The sequence below is a fragment of the Amphimedon queenslandica genome, unplaced genomic scaffold, assembly GCF_000090795.2.
Source record: "Amphimedon queenslandica unplaced genomic scaffold, v1.1 AMPQUscaffold_13500, whole genome shotgun sequence".
NCBI classification, from domain to species: domain Eukaryota; kingdom Metazoa; phylum Porifera; class Demospongiae; order Haplosclerida; family Niphatidae; genus Amphimedon; species Amphimedon queenslandica.
This window is the reverse complement of record NW_003546264.1, coordinates 352996-369938: the sequence shown is the minus strand read 5'-3', so window position 1 is coordinate 369938 and position 16943 is coordinate 352996. Positions and strand designations below refer to the sequence as shown.

Below are 16943 nucleotides of genomic sequence, written 5' to 3'. Positions count from 1 at the left end.
AGTGTTGTGCATGCTTGCAAAGGGAAAGCTCCTGCAACCACTTGCATCAAAAATATAATTAATGTGGGTGGAGCAGACCCCGCCCATGACCATCGCCTCATAAAATTGGCTGATGATCCGAGTCTTGTATAAATGATCCAATAAAAGATCGGCCCACAGCCTTTAGGACACTCTGATCATGGAAGACGCTCCTTTATGGACTCCTGCTGGCGATGATACTCATTTGGATTTCTTTAGAAAGAGAATAAATGAGAAATACGACCTTCATTTAGGTAATGCATGATGCGTTAAAATAACATTATGAAATCACAATGGATGTACAATTTATTATTATTATTGTTATTATTATTATTAGTTGATTATGCTGAGCTTTGGGACTGGTCTGTGAAAAATTACGCTAATTTCTGGGAAGAGTTTTTTCACTTTTCAGGAATCAAACATTCTCAACCTTACGATGAAGTAAACACCACTATAATTATTATTTATTGTTTATTTATTTATTAATTATTATTTAATCATTAGGTAGTTGATATCAGTAAAGGAATAGCAGATGTCCCTGAATGGTTTCGTGGCTGCCACCTCAACTTTGCTGAAAACCTGTTGAATAGAACCGAACAGCAAAAGGACAAAATAGCGTTAATATCACTAGGTATTAATATAACAATAGATATTATATTATTATTATTATTATTATTATTATTATTATTATTATTATTAGGTGAGGGCCAGTCTACTCCATCATACATTACCTTCAATGAAGCTGAGAGAGAGGGTGGCCAGGATTGCTAATGCCCTCATTGATATTGGAGTGAGGATTGGGGACAGGGTTGTAGGTGAGCTATTTAAGCTAAGTCTTCTCCCTCATCATCTTTCTCTGTTACTGTTACCCTCTCCTTTCCTCTCTCTCTTCTACTTTTCTTTATATATTCTATCTGTTCCCTCCCTCCCTCTCTCTCCCTCTCTCTTCAGGCTATCTTCCTAACAGTTCAACTGCAGTTGAAGCAATGCTGGCCACAGCTAGTATTGGAGCGATATGGAGCTCAACATCTCCTGATTTCGGCTCTACTGTAAGCACAGAATAAATAAATGAAAATATCACTTTATCAAGGTAATCATAATTATCTTGTTATTATTGTTATTGTTATTGTTGTTGTTGTTATTATTGTTGTTGTTTATGTTTATCTTTTTCCTTAGGGAGTTCTTGATAGATTCAAGCAGATCAAGCCAAAGGTTATATTTTCAGTGGAGGCCGTGCGTTACAACGGGAAAAAGCACGATCATTTGAACAAGTTGAAAACTGTCGTGGACGGATTGCCTGATCTTGAGAAAGTCATCATACATCCATTCTGTTCATCTACTGTTGATATATCTCAAGTAAAGAACAGGTTTGGATATTAATAGGATATTACAGGATATGTATAGTGTATTTTTGTTTATTATTAGCATTCTATTGGAAGATTTTCTCTCTGATAATACTGATTTGACATACGAGCAGCTGCCGTTCAACCACCCATTGTTCATAATGTACTCCTCCGGTACTACTGGGTCTCCTAAATGTATGGTGCACTCAGCAGGGGTGAGTTTATGTGATATCTTTATAATTGCACTGTATTGTCTTTATGAATACATTTTCTGATGCATATACATGTACTTATGTTATGTAGAAAGTTTGAGCTAATTCCGATCAAGTTTGGATTTTTTACGAATTCTTAAAGTTGCTCCAAAATTGAGTAAAAGTCCCTGTACTATAGTACAGGGTCGTTGGCCAAATTTCACCAAAAATTAAAAGTAGAGAATTCTCTATTTTACAATGTTTTCTGATGCATATACATGTTTTTATGTTGTGTAGAAAGTTTGAGCTGATTCTGATTAAATTTGGATTTTTTACGAATTTTTAAAGTTGCTCAAAAATTGGGCCAAAGTCCCTGTACTATAGTACATACACATGGTATATGTACATGTATGTGGTTTTTATTATTATGTTTTATTTTAGTACATGTTACCTGTACTGTATCTTGGGCCAGTTTTCATTAAAAATGGATGACTAATGACTATTAATTGACTCCATGTATTGTTATTAGGGTACGTTAATACAGCACATGAAGGAGCACATTCTCCATGGTAACATGACTCATAATGACGTCATCTTTTATTACACCACGGTAACTCTAATAATTATTATTAATTAATAGTTAGTTAATTTTAATAAATAGACTGGTTGGATGATGTGGAATTGGCTAGTGTCCTCATTATCAGTTGGAGCCACTGTAGTTCTTTATGATGGATCTCCTTTTATACCTTCACCTAATGTGCTGTGGAACAATGTGGATCTATTAGGGTATGGTTTACTGAGTTTTACTATGATATATTGATTTATACTAAGATATATTGGTTTTTTAATAGTATTACAATACTTGGGACAGGTGCTAGGTGGCTTGCTGCACTAGAAGAGAGAAATATTGTTCCAAGTAAGACCCTAACACCCACTCACAATAATTAATGATTATTATTAATAATTATTAATTAATAGAGGATACTCATAAATTGACCTCTCTCCATACTATACTATCAACTGGTTCTCCATTGGGTCCTGCTAGTTATGATTATGTCTATAATTGTATCAAGAGGAACGTCTTACTGGGATCCATTACAGGTTTGTACATTAATAGTGTAAATTGTGTGATAGTCTGATCATATATGTAAGTCTTTTGTCTATTATCCAAAATATGTTCTTTTAGCTCATGGCTCTCACTCTGTCCCTTTGCTACAATTAGATGATAAATTATAATAATTATACATGTACAAGAGTAGATAATATTTAGAGGAGAGTGTCCTACCGGCTATATGGTCTGTTATATCACTGAGTATAAATAAGTATGGTATTCAAAACTGCTCCATCACTTGAACCATTACTTTTCCAAATTTGTCAATGAACATTTAAATTATACAGATACTGCAAGATAAAACTGCTCTAATTCATCGATGGGTTAAACTGTGTTTTTTGGCAGTGTTATGTTGGGTAAAAAAATTAAGCTGAATCCAATGGCTAATTTAAAAATTGCAATTAAAAAAATTATTTTTAATTGAGTTAAATTGTGGAAAATTTAGATTTTAAAGTAAAAGTAGAAAAAACTTATACAGTTAATCAGTAAATGACCATTTCGTCATTACTGTAATCACAAACATACAAGAATCCATTTTTATCAAATGTTAATAATGCTGGACCTAAATCATCTCCAAAACTACTAACAAACACACCATCACTAGTGAAGACTGATACACGACCATTGCCCCCTTCACTAACATACACTAGACCAGTAGCTGCAGTGTCTATTGTTATACCTCCTGGACTACTAAGCTGTCCAGGACCTGATCCTTCAGTGCCAAACTGACCCACAAACTTTCCATCTGGAGAGAACTTCTGAATGCGATGATTATCCTTATCAGTAACATACACTAATCCTTGACTGTCAATAGCAATGTCATGTGAATACTTAAACTGTCCATTAGCTGATCCTTCACTACCAAATGAATGAGAGAAGGTTAGATCAGGATCCAAGACTTGTATACGATGATTACCACTATCAGCAATATAAACCTGTCCTGTTATAGGAGAAATGGCTATACCATGAGGACTTTTGAACTGTAGTGGCCCTGGAACCTTTTCTCCCTCATCTTCCTCCACCATCTTCTCCCCAATATCATGCACCTCTCTCTCCTTTTCTATCTCCTCGTCCTCCTCCTCACTCTCCTCCTCCTCTTCCTCCTCACCAACTGATGCTATAAGGTCTCCATCCATGCTTATCTTCTGGATCCTCTGATTATCAGATACAAGAATGAATTTGTCTGGAGTAATAGCTACACCACGAGGTTCAGAAAACTTGACATTACCACTTCCTCCTTCCCCTCCTAATGATTTCACTTTCTTTCCTTCTCTATCCAGTATTGTTACACAGTCATCATCATTCTCAGTTATAATAACATGATTATCATCAGTTACAGCAACTCCAGAGGGACCCTCAAGCTCAGTTGTAGTACGTACTGGAGTGATGTTATCAAGGTAAGGATTGAAAGGGATGACTAGTGAGGTATCCTCAAGGTGTACATCATATACTTGTACTTTTACTGTATGAGTACCACGTGTTGAAGGGTTACACTGTATCCTATACACTCCAGGATCAGTGCTGGTGGTAGTGACTGTAGTTTCATCTTCATCAGAATCAGTGCTGGTGTATGCATCATCATCTTCGCCAGCTGGTACCAGACTACACTTCAGAGACGAGGAAGGAACAGCCAAAAGAGATGAATCTGGTGCCTCTATTGTTAGTGAAAACGAAAACACATTGCCAGAAAGTGTAATATGATCAATCTTCTTCACTCTACACTGCTGTAGTGCAGTAGATGAGTAGGTCACAATATCTCCAATGTGATGTAGCGATTTGATATCTTTACTCAATACAAAGTCAGCTTTTTCCTTTGGATGTAACTCCTCCACATTGATCCCTGCAGTAACTTCACTCATACGCTCCATCATCTGTTTCTTAAACCTCAGGACTTGTTGAGGACTGCCTGTCTTCAGACTCTGTGCCACATAATTCTCAACATCCTTCAGAACACTCAAACTCATTTCTGCTGATTTCATTTGCTCTGACAGCACCTTTAGTTTAGCATCAGTGACCCTCTTTGCCTGCTCAGTCAGTTTCCTCTCTGACTGACGAAGAACAGCAATCATTTCCTCCACCATTTCATTTATCTCTTTTAATATTCCTTCTCCTTTCTCTCTGACCTCTCCCTCTGTTTCTGTTAGAGTAGATTTGACTTCCTTAAGTTCTTCCATTTTTTTTTTAGCCGGTCCTAAGCAGGCCTCCAGTTCCTGACAGTGTTTAGTGTAACTGTCATTGACTAGATCATACTCATGGTCTTTGTGCATTCGAACTGTGCAGTGCTGACAAATGACAGTATCACATGTTTCACAGAATATCTCCAGTGGCTTGTGGTGAGTGGAGCAGGTGAGGGTTGCCTCCTGTTTAGCTGGAGCTAGCAATTGAGAAGTAGAAGAGACATCAGAGGCTGTCACCTCATCAAGACTTGTTAGCTGATGGTTAGAAAAGTCAGCCCATTTCTTGTGGGTAGAGATACAATCATCACACATGAACTTACTGCAGTCTTTGCAGTATCCAGTGGCATTAGCTGTAGTACAGTTGTCACAGGTGACCTGTTGAGGATCAGCTACTTTCTTCATGAAACTATGCACCTCCTTAAAGTTGTTGAGGTGAAATGCTATAGGAAAACCACTTGCTCCTTCTTCTGGTAATTCTGTACAATGACGACAAGTGGGACAAGAGAGGTAATAGGTCTCATTCTTCTTATCTTGAGGTAACCTATCAAGACAATCCTGACAGAATGAATGTAGACAAGGCAAGGACTTAGGATTAGTGTAGATATCAAGACATATTGAGCAAGTGAGCTGCTCCTCCAGTTTGAGGAGACCAGGAGAAGAAGATGAAGATGGTTTGGCTGCCATTTCACAATAAGAACACTAGCTAAGAGAGAGTTTAGATGAATAGAATATGAGAACGAAACGAAAGGAGATATATAATGAAGAAGAAGTCTAGAGATACTGATAGAGGAATCCTCAAGAATGATTCTGAGAGAAAGAGAGAGAAAACAAAAGAGATGGTCTGATCATAATGTTGTTTTGTCTTGTGACTAAAGGAAGTTGTGATAGATCTAGCTTATAATAGCGAGCTTAATTCCCATTCACCATAGTAATCACAAGTTGTAGAGGTGAATGGAGCCATTAAGAATCTTTTTCCTTTAACAAAATTAAGCATGGTAGAACATTTGAGCTGATTCCAACTTCAATTTTTCAAGTTATGACCATTTAAAAAACTCCAAATTCGGAAAAATGCCCTGTTATAGCCCATGGTTTTATCGAAAACATATTGATGTCCTTAATGTTTTACATTCATCTAGTTATTATTGTTATTATTATTGTTATTATTATTATTGTTATTATTATTATTATTATTATTATTATTATTATTATTATTATTATTATTATTATTATTATTATTTTAGGTGGTACCGACATCATATCTTGTTTTGCTGGTCAGAACCCGACCCTCCCAGTACACAGAGGGGAGATACAGTACAGGAACATTGGAATGGCAGTTGAATGCTGGGACAAAAATGGTATGAATAATCACCACAAAAACATAATATATAATATATACTTGTTGTTTGTTTGTTTGTTTACATTATTTGTTTACAAGGTAAGCCGGTATACGATGAGAGTGGCGAGTTGGTGTGCACTAAACCTTTCCCTTCAATGCCAACTCATTTCTGGAACGATGATGACTCCATTAGATACCAAAAATCGTACTTCTCAGTTTATTCAGGTAAAAACAACAACAACAAACAACAAAACAATAACAACACACATAGTAACAACAACACCATTAGCAAAAATAATAATAATGACATTTATATAATATACTTGTAGGGGTGTGGGCTCATGGTGATTTTTGTAAGATTAGTTCAAGAACTGGTGGGATTGTAATGCTGGGGAGGAGGTAAAGTAGCAGCTGCTTTATTTCTTTTGAATTTATTTTATTTTCTAGTGATGGAACGCTCAATCCTAGTGGCGTGAGGTTTGGAAGTGCCGAGATTTATAACATCAGTAAAATAATGAATAATAATAATAGTAAATTTTTATTATTTTATAATAGCTGAGAAGTTTGATGAAGTTAAGGACAGTTTATGTGTCGGGCAATTGGTTGGATCTGATGAGCGAGTGATTCTCTTTATTAAAATGAACCCTGGCTATACGTAAGGAAACAAACTAGCAATGGGTATGCCCCTTTAATCTTCCTCTAATTATTGATAGTTTTAATGACGAGTTTGTTAAGAAAGTGAAGACATTCATTAGAGGAGAGCTATCAGCACGACATGTTCCAGCTCTCATTTTAGAAACTAGCGATATACCAGTAAGGAAATAGAAAGATATATATGTATTTAAATTTGCTATTAAGCTCAATATTTTGACCCTCAATTGCAGTCAAAATCCAACCTTTTTGAAAAATCTTTGCTGATTTTCTAGCAATATATTTAAAGTATATATTTTGTGTTTTTTGTTAGTATACAATGAATGGGAAGAAAGTTGAAGTTGCTGTCAAGAAGATTCTCTCTGGGCAAGACGTGAAGGAGAGAGGAGCTCTATCTAATCCTGAGTCTCTTGATCTTTATTATAACATACCGCAACTTATTATTAAATAAATATATTTATATATTCCTCTTAGATCTATTATCATTGCTATTGCTACATAGACAGGTTTTATATTCTTTCATTATTAGTAAAAGCTCAGTAAACTAGCTATAGTTTTCAGTATACTGCCCTGCATGAAACTTGAAACTTCTGGGTTCCGTATACTTAAAATATACGGAGAATGCTATTTTTATTACAGGCAAGTGAATGAGAAATCACTCCAATCCCTGGCTCCGTATACTCACCTCATTGTGGCATGTGGAGGACCCCATCTCTCTCCTACTCGTTTTCAAGTTCAGTCAGACTGCAAAGAAGGTAGCTTGGAGCTTTAACATGATTTATTAGCTTCAACTTTAGTTTTAAATCAATCATGGCAGACTATGGAAGAGGAGCCTGGCCAGGAAGAGGTAGAGGAGGAGGGAGAGGGAGGGGAGGGAGAGGAGGAGGAGGGAGGGGTGGAGGAGGAGGTGGTAGGGGTGGTCACCCTTCAGGACTAAAAGGGAAGGATATCGGTTTGTATTATGCTAAACGAGGGAAGGAACGTAAAGTAGCAAGAGAAAGAAATGAAGTAAATGCAAATAATAATAATAAATAAATAATATCTTTTATATATAATTAGCGAGCTGTTGTTTCAATTGATAGAAGATCAGAAAGAGAAATAACGCAAATACTCCAAGATATTGATGGAACAAACGAACGTGAGAAAGAGAGAGAGAGAGACTGATATTAATTATTAATAATTATTATTGTCTAGCAATGGAGGAATCTGATGGACAGGAAAAAGAAGGTGCCTCACTCCAATATCCCTCAGTGGCCACACCTATTTTGACCACACCTACTCACACTGACGAAGAACTGCTAAAAGAACAGAGACAAAGAGAGAGTCGACCTGCCTATAAAAAAATGATGGTATATGCTGTGGGGTGGTAACTATGAAAACCTTTCCTTGTCTAGGAATTCCGCCAGGCCCTCCCCTCTTGGGGCATGAAGGACGAGATAGTTCAAGCAGTTAATGATAATCAGGTCATTGTCATTAGTGGACAAACCGGCTGTGGAAAAACAACACAGGTGCAATGTACATGTACAATGTACCGTCTTTTTGTAACGTACTGTACATCTAGATACTTGTATAGCAGTGGATTGAGAATTGATATATTTTATATCTTTTGAAAATTATCTCTTTTCCTCCAGATTTCTCAGTTTCTATTGGACGATGCTATAGGAAGAGGGTGTGGCTCCAAATGCCATGTGATCTGTACCCAGCCGAGACGGATCAGCGCAATATCAGGTGCTACTTTTATTATTGAGTATATTAACCACACCCACTAGTGGCTCAGAGGGTAGCCGCAGAACGGGCGGAGTCCTTAGGTACTTCAGTCGGTTACCAGATCAGGCTAGAGGGTACACTGCCGAGGGACAATGGGTCGATACTTTACTGTACCACTGGTATAATGGTCAGGAGACTGGCCTCAGACCCGTAAGTGTATTAGGAGTATGTACATGTGTACCTCTAATTTTAATTCATTATAACTTTCTCTTATGTACATGTACATGTACATGTAGTTTGCTTCAAAACGTATCTCATCTCATACTTGATGAAGTTCACGAGAGAAACAACATAACTGACTTCCTGTCGATAATTGTGAAAGACATAATACCAAAGAAGTAAGTACCTACTGTAGATTATAATGAGGTATCAATGCTGAATATATTTTATAATTTAGGCCTGATCTTAAGGTCATCCTAATGAGTGCTACCATTAATGCAGAACTATTTTCAAATTACTTCAGTCAGTACATTATCTTATTTATTTATTTATTTTATTTTATTTTTAGATAATGCTCCCATTATTTCTATTCCTGGTCGTGTTTTCCCCGTGAAAGAACACTTTCTTGAAGACGTCATCTCACTAACAAGGTAAAGAACCAACCCTATACAGTCCATGTCTATTTTCAAAAACTAGATATCGTCCACCTCAGAACCAGGGAAGGTCACGCCCATTTTGGTCTCGTTATGGGCGTGGTCGACAAGAGTGGGAGGAGGAGCAATCACTGAAGGCGGAGGCTGAGGAATATTTAAATGAAGTTGAGAGAGATCAGAAATATGGACCTCATGTGGCATCAGCTTTGAGAGACATGGATCTGGAGAAGATTGACCTCCATTTAATCCACTCTCTTTTAAAACACATATCCTTCAATATGGAGGACGGAGCGATCCTGGTGTTTCTACCAGGTGAGGGAGGGCCTATGAATAATTAATTAACGCCACCCCTTTAATTAGGCTGGGACACTATCAGCAAGTTGCATGATTTGCTTCGGAGCGACGGAATGTTTCGGAATTCTTCGAAATTTTTGATAATTCCACTTCACTCTATGATGCCAACTACATCCCAGAAGGAAGTAGGTGTGGCTTCCATTATTACGTTTACATTATACATGTAGGTTTTTGATCGCCCGCCCCCTGGGGTTCGTAAGATTATAATAGCCACTAATATAGCAGAGACTAGTATCACCATTGATGATGTGGTCTTTGTTATCGATGGAGGGAAAGTCAAGGAAACTGTGAGTCTTAATTATACTGAGTAGCCTTTAAAATTTTGTGAATTTGCAACAAAAATTTTAGAGAAATTTTGTGGGTTCATTTTGCATTTATACAATACATGAGCTGAATATTTTTGTGATTTTTTCTGCTAATTTTTTGCTGTAGCTCTTCAAGAAAGTTTTGTGACACAAAATGGTCGATGTACATGTACTTTAAAAAAACTTTTAATAATAAAATATCCTTATTACACATACATTATGTACTCTATTAATTATTTATTTTATTGGTAGACGTATGATGTTGCGAATCAGTTAGCTTGTCTAGAGTCGGTTTGGGAAAGTAAAGCAGCTGCCACTCAAAGAAAAGGACGGGCAGGAAGGTTAGTTTATGGGCGTGGTTGACTCCACCCCTTTTGGGGTGAGAGCAGCTTAACATGCTATTAATAGTTATTAATAGTTATGACTCACTCCACCCGGTAATATAATTATTATGGCCACTCATTCCTCCATTGTCTTATATTGAGGCTAATAATGACTGATGGCTCAAGAGCTGGTTACATTTAAAATGGCCATAACTTGAAAAATTGAAGTCAGAATCAGCTCAAACTTTCTACGTAGCTTAAGTACATCAATATGTATCAGAAAATGTAATAAAAATTGGGGGTGATTTCGGAGCCATTTTTTGGAAAAACCATGGGCTATAGTACAGGGATTTTTTCAGAATTTGGGCATTTTCTTAAAATGGCCGTAACTTGAAAAATTGAATTCGGAATCAGCTCAAACTTGCTACATAGCATAAGTACATCAATATGTATCAGAAAATGTAATAAAAATTGGGGGTGATTTCGGAGCCATTTTTTGGAAAAAACCATGGGCTATAGTACAGGGATTTTTTCAGAATTTGGGCATTTTCTTAAAATGGCCGTAACTTGAAAAATTGAAGTCGGAATCAGCTCAAACTTTCTACACAGCATAAGTACATCAATATGTATCAGAAAATGTAATAAAAATTGGGGGTGATTTCGGAGCCATTTTTTGGAAAAAAACCATGGGCTATAGTACATGGTCTCGGGCCAAATTTTGCCAAAATTGAAAAGGTGAGAATTCTTATTTTTTATTACATTTTCTGATGCATATACATGTTCTTATGTTGTGTAGAAAGTTTGAACTGATTCTGATCAAAATTAGATTTTTTTGCAAATTTTTAAAGTTGCTTCAATTCAGTCTCTTTTAGAGTCCAACCAGGCCACTGCTTCTACCTCTTCACTTCTCATCAATATTCTAAACTGAACGAGTTCCAGCTGCCAGAAATGCTAAGGACTCCACTCGAAGAACTCGTCCTCCAAATTAAGATGCTTCATTTAGGAAAGGCCGAGCCGTTCCTCTCCAAAGCTCTTGAGCCTCCGGAAACTAAATCAATCCACGACGCAGTAGACCTGCTTAAGAACTTAGTGAGAACACACCCACTTAATTTGAAAAATGAACCACGCCCACTTTACTTAATTTCAATTTAGACTTTTTTATCAATTTTTTATTTCAGAATGCTCTGGATGTAAATGAGGAGTTAACCCCATTAGGCTATCACTTAGCTAACCTCCCTGTTCACCCAAGGGTTGGTAGAATGATCCTTTTTGGGGCAATGCTTTCTTGCCTGGACCCTGTACTGACCATTGCAGCTGCTCTTGGGTTTAAAGAACCTTTCGTAATACCACTGGTAAGACGATATGATTTGTAAATGATAATTGTAATGTTTTTTAATAGCACAAACAAGAAGAGGCAGACAGGATGAAGAAGGAGTTAGCTCGGGGTAGTGAGAGTGACCACATTGCATTACTGAATGCTTTTAATGGGTGGGAACAAAGCCGTCGTCATGGCAACACACGTCAATACTGCTGGGACCACTTCCTGTCATCAAACACTTTAGAGGTTATTATTATCTACTGGTTATTAAGTACTAGTTATTAAGTGCTGGTTATTAAGTATTAGTTATTAATTACTGGTTATTATAGTTACTAAGTAACATGAAGAGACAGTTTGCTGGTTTGTTGCACGAGATTGGTTTTGTGTCTGATTCTAATCCAAAGACACCATCAGCTAATCACAACTCAGGTTAGTTAACACGATTCTGATTTGATACTGATTCTAATTTGATTTCTTTAGATAATGTCAAGTTAATAAAAGCTATTCTATGCGCTGGGCTCTACCCAAATGTAGCTAAAATCACTCCTGGAAAAAGGTATGTTATTTTACTAAATTGTGTTCTAATACCATACCATACTTTTTGAACAATCTCTCTATTTCAGAGTAGCAAAGTTGTATACGCAGCAGGATGGAAAGGTTAAGTTTCATCCGAAATCCGTCAACTCTGAACAAGGAAATTTTAAATCACAATTTCTCATTTATCATACAAAAGTAGAAGATGATGAACTGATGACTAAAATATCATCTCTCTCTCTCTCTCTCTCTCTAGGTTAAAAGTACTGCCATATTTATTCACGATGCTTCTGTCATTCCTCCTTTCCCTCTTCTGTTTTTTGGTGGTGAGATAGCAGCTGGAAGAGATGCTGACCAAGAGACAATCACTGTTGACAAGTGGATCATATTTCAGGCTCCAACACGCATTGCTGATCTCGTAAAGGTATCACAATAAAGAAAAAGAATTTCCTTTATTAAATGACTTTTTGTAATTTTAGGACATGCGTCATCAGCTGGACTCCGTCTTAAAGCAGAAAATTGCACAACCTCAGATGACTCTTTATTCTCCTGGCCCCTCCCACTCAGTGACGCCCACTTCTCGTTTAATCCAAGCAATCATAGACTTGATAACTAGTGAGGATTACTCGGCACAACAGGAAAGACTCGCTCAAGGAAAACACTTGTACCCACGAAAATGAATAATAATAATAATAATAATAATAATAATAATAATAATAGTTATTTAATATATTGTTAATTTGTTTGTGTCATCATTACATGTATAATGTTCTCTTATTTATGATGAAAATAATTTTAAATTATAATAAATAAATAATAGGTTTATTGCTCAGTAGAATGGGAGGCATTATTATAGTCAAGGAAAATAAAAGTTTGGCGAATAATTTTCAAAAAACATTTCGCGGGCATTTTCCCGGGAAAACGAAACCGGATGTGATTATGAATGACCTCAGTGGATTAGAACTTCACTTCCGGTTTCATACTCGAGCAGCAAACTGAAAGCAGCACAACCACAAGCTGATAGCAAGGGGCCATGGCAAGCTCTCTCTTTACTGGAGTCTCTTCTCTAAACAGCAGCAAGACAGACAGTATTCCAGTGAGTAGTCTTGATGGAGAAGGCAAGGTGGTAGGGCTGTACTTCAGTGCCCACTGGTGTCCACCATGCCGGGGATTCACTCCTAAGCTCGCCGAATGGTACACTAAACTAACCAGTGGAGCACTAAAGGATAAGCTGGAGATCGTCTTTGTTAGCTCTGATAGAGATGAAGAATCTTTTGACAAATATTTTGCAGAGATGCCTTGGCTTGCATTACCATACTCTGAAAGAGATATGAAGGTATAAAATAGTTCTGAATGTTTATTTAGCTAAGCATTTTTGTGATTGCAGGCTACCCTCAGTAAAAAATATAAAATCCAAGGGATACCGACACTAGTTATTGTGAGTGGGGCCGACGGTAGCTTAATCACAAAGGAAGGACGCTCTGTCATATCTCAAGACCCAAATGGAGAGAAGTTTCCTTGGAAGCCAGAGACACTGGTAGAGATAATGTCTAGTTGTAAGTTCACTAATAAGGAAGGAAAGGAAATTAGCTGGGGTGACTGCAAGGGGAAGACAGTAGGGCTGTACTTTTCAGCTCATTGGGTAAGAATAGCTAATTACAGTAAGCTCTCATGATGTTGCATATCAAGGAGATGTCACATTTTGAAAACATCCTCCCGTTCTATAGTGCCAACCTTGCATTACATTTACGCCAGAACTTGCTACTTTTTACAATAAAATGAAGACAGATGGAAAGGAGTTTGAGATCATCTTTTCCTCATCTGACCATTCAGCGGAAGACTTTGAGGAGCATCTCTCATCAATGCCTTGGTATGCTATACCATTTGGTCATGAGGCAAGCAAGAAGATTGCAAAACAGTTTGAGATTGATGGTAAGATACCAAATACATTATTACTGGCATGATCATGGAAAGTATAATTTGAGAAAAAATAAAAAAAAACACACAACTACATATCATAGTAATTAGCTACAAATTATTATTGTTTATATAGTTTCATATGAATGTAGGTATACCAACTCTAGTCATAGTTGATGGTACGACTGGTCACGTGATCACTGAGACTGGTCGAGGGATGATTAACATTGATCCCAAAGGAGAAGTAATCAAGCATGCCTAATGATATTATCATGCCATACAAAGAAAAACAAGATTGTTATTGTTGTATAAATATATACATCCATATATGCATTGTTTTTCTTTCAGGATTTCCCGTGGTATCCTAAACCAGTTGAAGTCCTTCATGATGGAAAGGTTGACGATCTTAACACACGACCTAGCATGATTTGGTTTACAGGTACAAGCTGATAATGAATCTATAATTATGATGCAGCAATTAGTTGCATGCATGTACATACATGTATGGTCTTACCATACAAATTGAATGCATGCATAAACTTATCAGAAACCTTATGAACTGTCTGATAGAGTTTGAGTGTCTCTAGTAAACAGTAATAAGCAATATATGACAAACAAGCCAGTGTACATTAGATTATAGTAACTATGTCAGCTTAGTGTTTGGAAATAATTCCTTGCATGTTCATACACGTAGTCTGTAGTAATTACATGGAGTTTATAGTATTGCTTTAATTGGATTTGTCTTCTTTTCAAGATGGCAGTGAAGATCAGGTAAAGGCTGCAAAATCAGCAATGACTCCTGTAGCAGCGCCATATTTCGAAAAAAACAAAGATAACAATGATTCTCTGTGTTTTCTATACACTATTAATAATTCCTTGGAAAGCAACATACGGAAATTACTCCAGATATCTGACACTCCTTCTCTTGTCATTGTTAATATATCTTCTGATGCTGGTCCAAGCAAGGCTGTATATGGTGGCCCTGAGCTCAACCAAGAGGCTGTCAAAAATTTTTTTAAAGAGTTTGAAGAAAAATCTTTGTCATTTGAGGTCCTGCAATAACTTAACTTTTTAAATACAATAATAATATTGAATTTTATTTTTTTTAATTTGTTTTAACGCCCACGTACACATTAGCCCCAGGGCCCACCTAGTTTAACGCCCACGCACAAGCTACAGCTCCTCCCTCTTCCAGCTCCTCCACAATAAAGCAAAAAATGGCGAGCTCTCTCTTCTCTGGTGTTGCTGAACTTTCCCGTGGCAAATCTGATAAAGTACCAGTGAGTAGTCTTGACGGAGAAGGCAAGGTGGTAGGGCTGTACTTCAGTGCCCACTGGTGTCCACCATGCCGGGGATTCACTCCTAGACTCGCTGAATGGTACACTAAACTAACCAGTGGAGCACTAAAGGATAAGCTGGAGATTGTCTTTGTTAGCTCTGATAGAGATGAAACATCTTTTAATGAGTATTTCTCAGAGATGCCTTGGCTTGCACTCCCATATGAGAATAGAGATAAAAAGGTATAGGTGAAAAGAATGGATCATTCATTACAAACTTAATTTTGTTTCTTTGCAGACCGAGTTGAGCAAGAAATTCAAAGTGTCTGGCATCCCAACCCTTGTCTTTGTTAACGGAGAGGATGGTAAGACTATAACACAAGATGGCCGCTCGGTTGTGACGGACGATCCAGACGGGAAAGACTTCCCGTGGGCTCCTCCAACGTTAGAGGAAATCCTGTTGAGTGCAAAGTTCATCAACAAGGACGAGAAGGAATTGAATTGGAGTGACGTGAAAAAGAAAACTGTTGGATTTTACTTCTCAGCACATTGGGTATGCAAATCATCAGTCTTGCATGTATATTCACTTAAGTCCCTTTATATTTATTTATTTATTATTATTATTTTTTTTTATACATGTAGTGTGGGCCTTGTAAGACGTTCACTCCACAGTTGGTCAAGACGTTTGATAAATTAAAATCAGACGGAAAAGAGTTTGAAATTGTTTTTGTCTCGTCCGATCGCTCTCAAGAAGATATGAAAGGCTACTTTTCAACCATGCCCTGGCATGCCGTGAAGTTTAGAGACCCAGCTGGCAAAAAACTGAGCAAACACTTTGAAGTTGAAGGTATAAAGTAGATCTGAATTTAATCTTATATGTTGCAATGCGCCCATGATAGGAATTCCAACTTTAATCATATTTGACTGTGAAACAAATAAAGTTATATCCACTAATGGAAGGGGTAGAGTTAGTGGCGACCCTGATGGTCATGTAAGTTATGTCATAATCATATAATACACTGTGTAACTCCACATGCATGATTAATGATTAGTTATTTTCATGTTTGTATGTTGATGTTGATGTTGTCCCTTCTCCTGTTTGTTTAGGAATTTCCCTGGCACAGGAAACCAGTCGTGGTATTGAAAGAAGAGAACACAGGCGATGTGAATGACCACCCTCACCTGATCTGGTTTACTGGTAACTTACACAATTCTTATAGTTTACAGTTGTTATAGTTCAATCTCACCTTTAGGTGACACTAGCCCCGAGACAGCAAAGGAAGTATTGCTCCCTATAGCTACTGAATATATCAAAAAGAATGAAGGGTTTTATTTCATGTATACCGACAAAAAGGAAGACGAAGAAGGAATGCAAGATTCCCTTGCAAGTTTTATAAATCTTCCTGAAAGACGTCCTCTCCTGATAGTCATTGATATCTCTGGGCAAAGGAAGGCCATCATTGAAGATGCTGAAATTACTGCAGAGACGGTAAAGGATACTCTGAAGAAATACGAAGATGGATCTCTGAGCTTTGTTGGTATAAAAGCTTGAATAAAAAACTCCTTTTTATGACTTTTAAGTATATAGATATAGTAGCAGAGTGTAAAAATATATTTGTATTTTTATAAGTGCCGTTTTATAGTAAAAAATTTTTCAAGTTATTTCTTCTAACATTAATTACTAGTAGACTGATTGATGCATGCATCAGTGCAGCTGAGCACATGGTG

At 37.1% G+C, this 16943-nt stretch overlaps 3 protein-coding genes across 3 annotated transcripts; all 3 read left to right on the top strand.

Moving 5' to 3' along the window:
* Positions 1 to 80: 80 nt before the first annotated feature.
* Positions 81 to 7371, top strand: LOC100633333 (acetoacetyl-CoA synthetase-like). The gene is given in 19 exon segments (XM_011411889.2): positions 81 to 272; positions 356 to 459; positions 523 to 649; positions 719 to 759; positions 761 to 833; positions 970 to 1067; positions 1195 to 1385; positions 1444 to 1576; positions 2082 to 2162; positions 2214 to 2338; positions 2404 to 2468; positions 2531 to 2653; positions 6082 to 6195; positions 6276 to 6401; positions 6506 to 6575; positions 6624 to 6682; positions 6732 to 6831; positions 6890 to 6989; positions 7141 to 7371. Coding segments are annotated over 19 exon segments (1962 nt in total). The 5' UTR covers positions 81 to 178; the 3' UTR covers positions 7279 to 7371.
* A 100-nt stretch (positions 7372 to 7471) lies between these two features.
* On the top strand, positions 7472 to 15080 carry LOC100633205 (ATP-dependent RNA helicase DHX36). Its single transcript, XM_019993153.1, has 28 exons — positions 7472 to 7582; positions 7625 to 7835; positions 7887 to 7965; positions 8022 to 8176; positions 8222 to 8335; positions 8459 to 8555; positions 8597 to 8744; positions 8831 to 8932; positions 8992 to 9056; positions 9103 to 9184; positions 9231 to 9499; positions 9548 to 9666; positions 9709 to 9828; positions 10099 to 10187; positions 11042 to 11258; positions 11348 to 11521; positions 11569 to 11733; positions 11817 to 11916; positions 11968 to 12043; positions 12111 to 12219; positions 12278 to 12445; positions 12501 to 12698; positions 13046 to 13357; positions 13409 to 13663; positions 13749 to 13953; positions 14091 to 14182; positions 14287 to 14377; positions 14693 to 15080. Exons 1-28 carry the CDS (start codon positions 7524 to 7526, stop codon positions 14998 to 15000), a joined length of 4179 nt encoding a protein of 1392 aa, XP_019848712.1. The 5' UTR covers positions 7472 to 7523; the 3' UTR covers positions 15001 to 15080.
* Positions 15081 to 15105: 25 nt separating this feature from the next.
* LOC100632951 (nucleoredoxin-like) lies at positions 15106 to 16865 on the top strand. Its single transcript, XM_003384142.3, has 6 exons — positions 15106 to 15458; positions 15514 to 15768; positions 15858 to 16062; positions 16115 to 16206; positions 16323 to 16413; positions 16469 to 16865. The coding sequence occupies exons 1-6, from the start codon at positions 15156 to 15158 to the stop codon at positions 16765 to 16767; spliced, it is 1245 nt and encodes a 414-aa protein (XP_003384190.1). The 5' UTR covers positions 15106 to 15155; the 3' UTR covers positions 16768 to 16865.
* Positions 16866 to 16943: the final 78 nt, after the last annotated feature.

Excerpts from the sequence above, each read along its gene's own strand:
- LOC100633205 (XM_019993153.1), top strand. The coding sequence starts at position 7,524 with ATGTGGAGGACCCCATCTCTCTCCTACTCGTTTTCAAGTTCAGTCAGA. Across the intron at positions 8,933-8,991 it reads AAAGACATAATACCAAAGAA|GCCTGATCTTAAGGTCATCC; the intron begins GTAAGTACCTAC and ends TTTATAATTTAG. Across the intron at positions 12,220-12,277 it reads TTCTCATTTATCATACAAAA|GTTAAAAGTACTGCCATATT; the intron begins GTAGAAGATGAT and ends CTCTCTCTCTAG.
- LOC100632951 (XM_003384142.3), top strand. The coding sequence starts at position 15,156 with ATGGCGAGCTCTCTCTTCTCTGGTGTTGCTGAACTTTCCCGTGGCAAA. Across the intron at positions 15,459-15,513 it reads ATGAGAATAGAGATAAAAAG|ACCGAGTTGAGCAAGAAATT; the intron begins GTATAGGTGAAA and ends GTTTCTTTGCAG. Across the intron at positions 16,063-16,114 it reads CAAACACTTTGAAGTTGAAG|GAATTCCAACTTTAATCATA; the intron begins GTATAAAGTAGA and ends CGCCCATGATAG.